Consider the following 1,886-nt stretch of genomic DNA (forward strand, 5'->3'; position numbering starts at 1 on the left):
TTGGCGAGGCTTTGAGATGGGATATATTGGGACTACGTATGTATACCGCGAACATCGATGTTATGAAGAGGAGAGGCCCTTAATCAGCATTTTGAGAGTACAGTACGTGATTTCGGAATTTCTTAATTGCGTTCTAGGTCGTTGTCTATGTTCGTGGCACGTACTGAAGTTCTTATTAATCGGAAAGCCCCGATATTCATGGATGGGGAGATGGAGGAAGGGCGTTAAGCAGGATAAACTTCTTTTACGTGTGGTAATGTGTTAAATGAGGCTGCTTTGTAAGGAAAATAAAAAATATCATTCGGTATTGACCTTCAGCGGCAAAATCTCAACCCCATATGATTGATTGGCAGAAACTAGCAGCGCAGAGCTGATTTTCTCGACAACAACTGTAGATCTTGAGAACTATGAAATATGAGGTCGGATTAAAGCTGAAAGAAGAAAACGCTCTCTGCCGTGTCACCTGATCAGAACCTTTGTTGTTGCATGGATGACACGGGTGGCTAGCCCCCTCAGCCCCTCAGGAGTGAGAATCCTTTCATGAGTAGCTCGCATCATCACCAATGGAATCCAAGTTAATGCCTCCCTCGCGCCGTTCCGAAGTATCTTGTCGGAAAGAAAAAGACTCCGTACGATATTCATTACCGCGGTGATCGCCACACAATAATTGCTCCATAACACCAATGCAATGCATGCCATTCTTATACGTGCCGCATCCTGCTACCCCTCACTCCCCCCTCCCCCCTCCCTCACTCCCCTTATCAGCTTCAGCCTTGAGTGGCGGCACCACCGGAAGATCTCCATTTTTCCACTCGTTTTCTTATGTCCGCCTCGGTCTGTTGCATCGGGTTCAACTTCATGTCTCGCGCCATGCGCTTACAATCCTCTCCATACTTCCCCACTAGCCTCTCGATCCATTCCCGTTCCCGCTCACTCTGCTTCCTAGGAGTTTTCTCGGGCGCCCTAGCTGCCATGTCTTCTAGTTGCTGCACGATAGGGTTTGTCTCGGTCCTTTCCCCTCCTCTTGAGTCAAACCCCTCGAAGTCTTCACCGTCGTCCCCCAACATCGACTCATCCTCCGATTCGGAGTTTAGGGGATCGTTTAGGGGATTTGGCCTCGATGCTGCATGGATAACTCGTGTGATCTTTCCCGTTTCGGGGTCGCGCTCGACCTTTGCCTCAGTCGGTGTAAAGGTTTTGGGGATAGCGTTCGAGATGGCGAGTTTGCTTGTGGTTGAGCTCTTGGAGTCGGATCCAGCACGTAATTTCTCTATGCCACCCGTCGCAGCATTGAGGCGCGAAGTGAGACCGAGACGCTTGTAGTTCTGTGTCAGGGTTTCGCTTTGATTCCTGTGATGCCCTGTCAGTAACTTGAATATAAAAATAGTCTAGGTCTAATTGGAAGTTTTGCTATACGCAAGAGGGGCATGTACCAATTCGCCGCAATGATAGGATTACCTAGGGGGTTGACTCTCTTCGATTTCGGCTTCAGCTTGATCTTCGAGATCGAAGATCTATTCTTCTTCTTCTGTAGTTCGCGACCCATGATTGTGACTGTGGTTGCTTTTGCGGTTGCGGTAATCCTGATCTGGAAGTTGGAAATGGTTCTCGTGAAGTTTTCATAATTTTTCGCTGTGCTAAAAAGATAACACTAGCTTACTCGTACTCGTACCCAACTCTTATCTTCACGTGGATATTTGTACGATCTCCAGTCACGTGCTCAGCCTCCAAATCAGCCTCGGGGCGGCGAGCTTTTCTTCCCGGCAAAAGGTCAAGCATCATGATATCTCCGATTTGAGGTGACAGCCATGCAGCTTTGACAGTTTCTCAACCCCTTGTACTTCGTACAGCGTCCAAACCCCCACGCCTTCATATGGTACTCCAAG

General features: G+C 48.5%; 1 protein-coding gene across 1 annotated transcript; it reads right to left on the minus strand.

Annotated features, from left to right (window-relative positions):
- Nucleotides 1–767: 767 nt before the first annotated feature.
- On the minus strand, nt 768–1,546 carry nop16 (Nucleolar protein; the record flags this gene model as incomplete). The annotated part of the gene is made up of 2 exons (XM_031149211.1): nt 768–1,350; nt 1,434–1,546. The coding sequence occupies 2 exons, from the start codon at nt 1,544–1,546 to the stop codon at nt 768–770; spliced, it is 696 nt and encodes a 231-aa protein (XP_031006042.1).
- Nucleotides 1,547–1,886: the final 340 nt, after the last annotated feature.

This window comes from Lachnellula hyalina (genome assembly GCF_007821495.1).
Source record: "Lachnellula hyalina strain CBS 185.66 chromosome Unknown contig00052, whole genome shotgun sequence".
Lineage (NCBI taxonomy): Eukaryota > Fungi > Ascomycota > Leotiomycetes > Helotiales > Lachnaceae > Lachnellula > Lachnellula hyalina.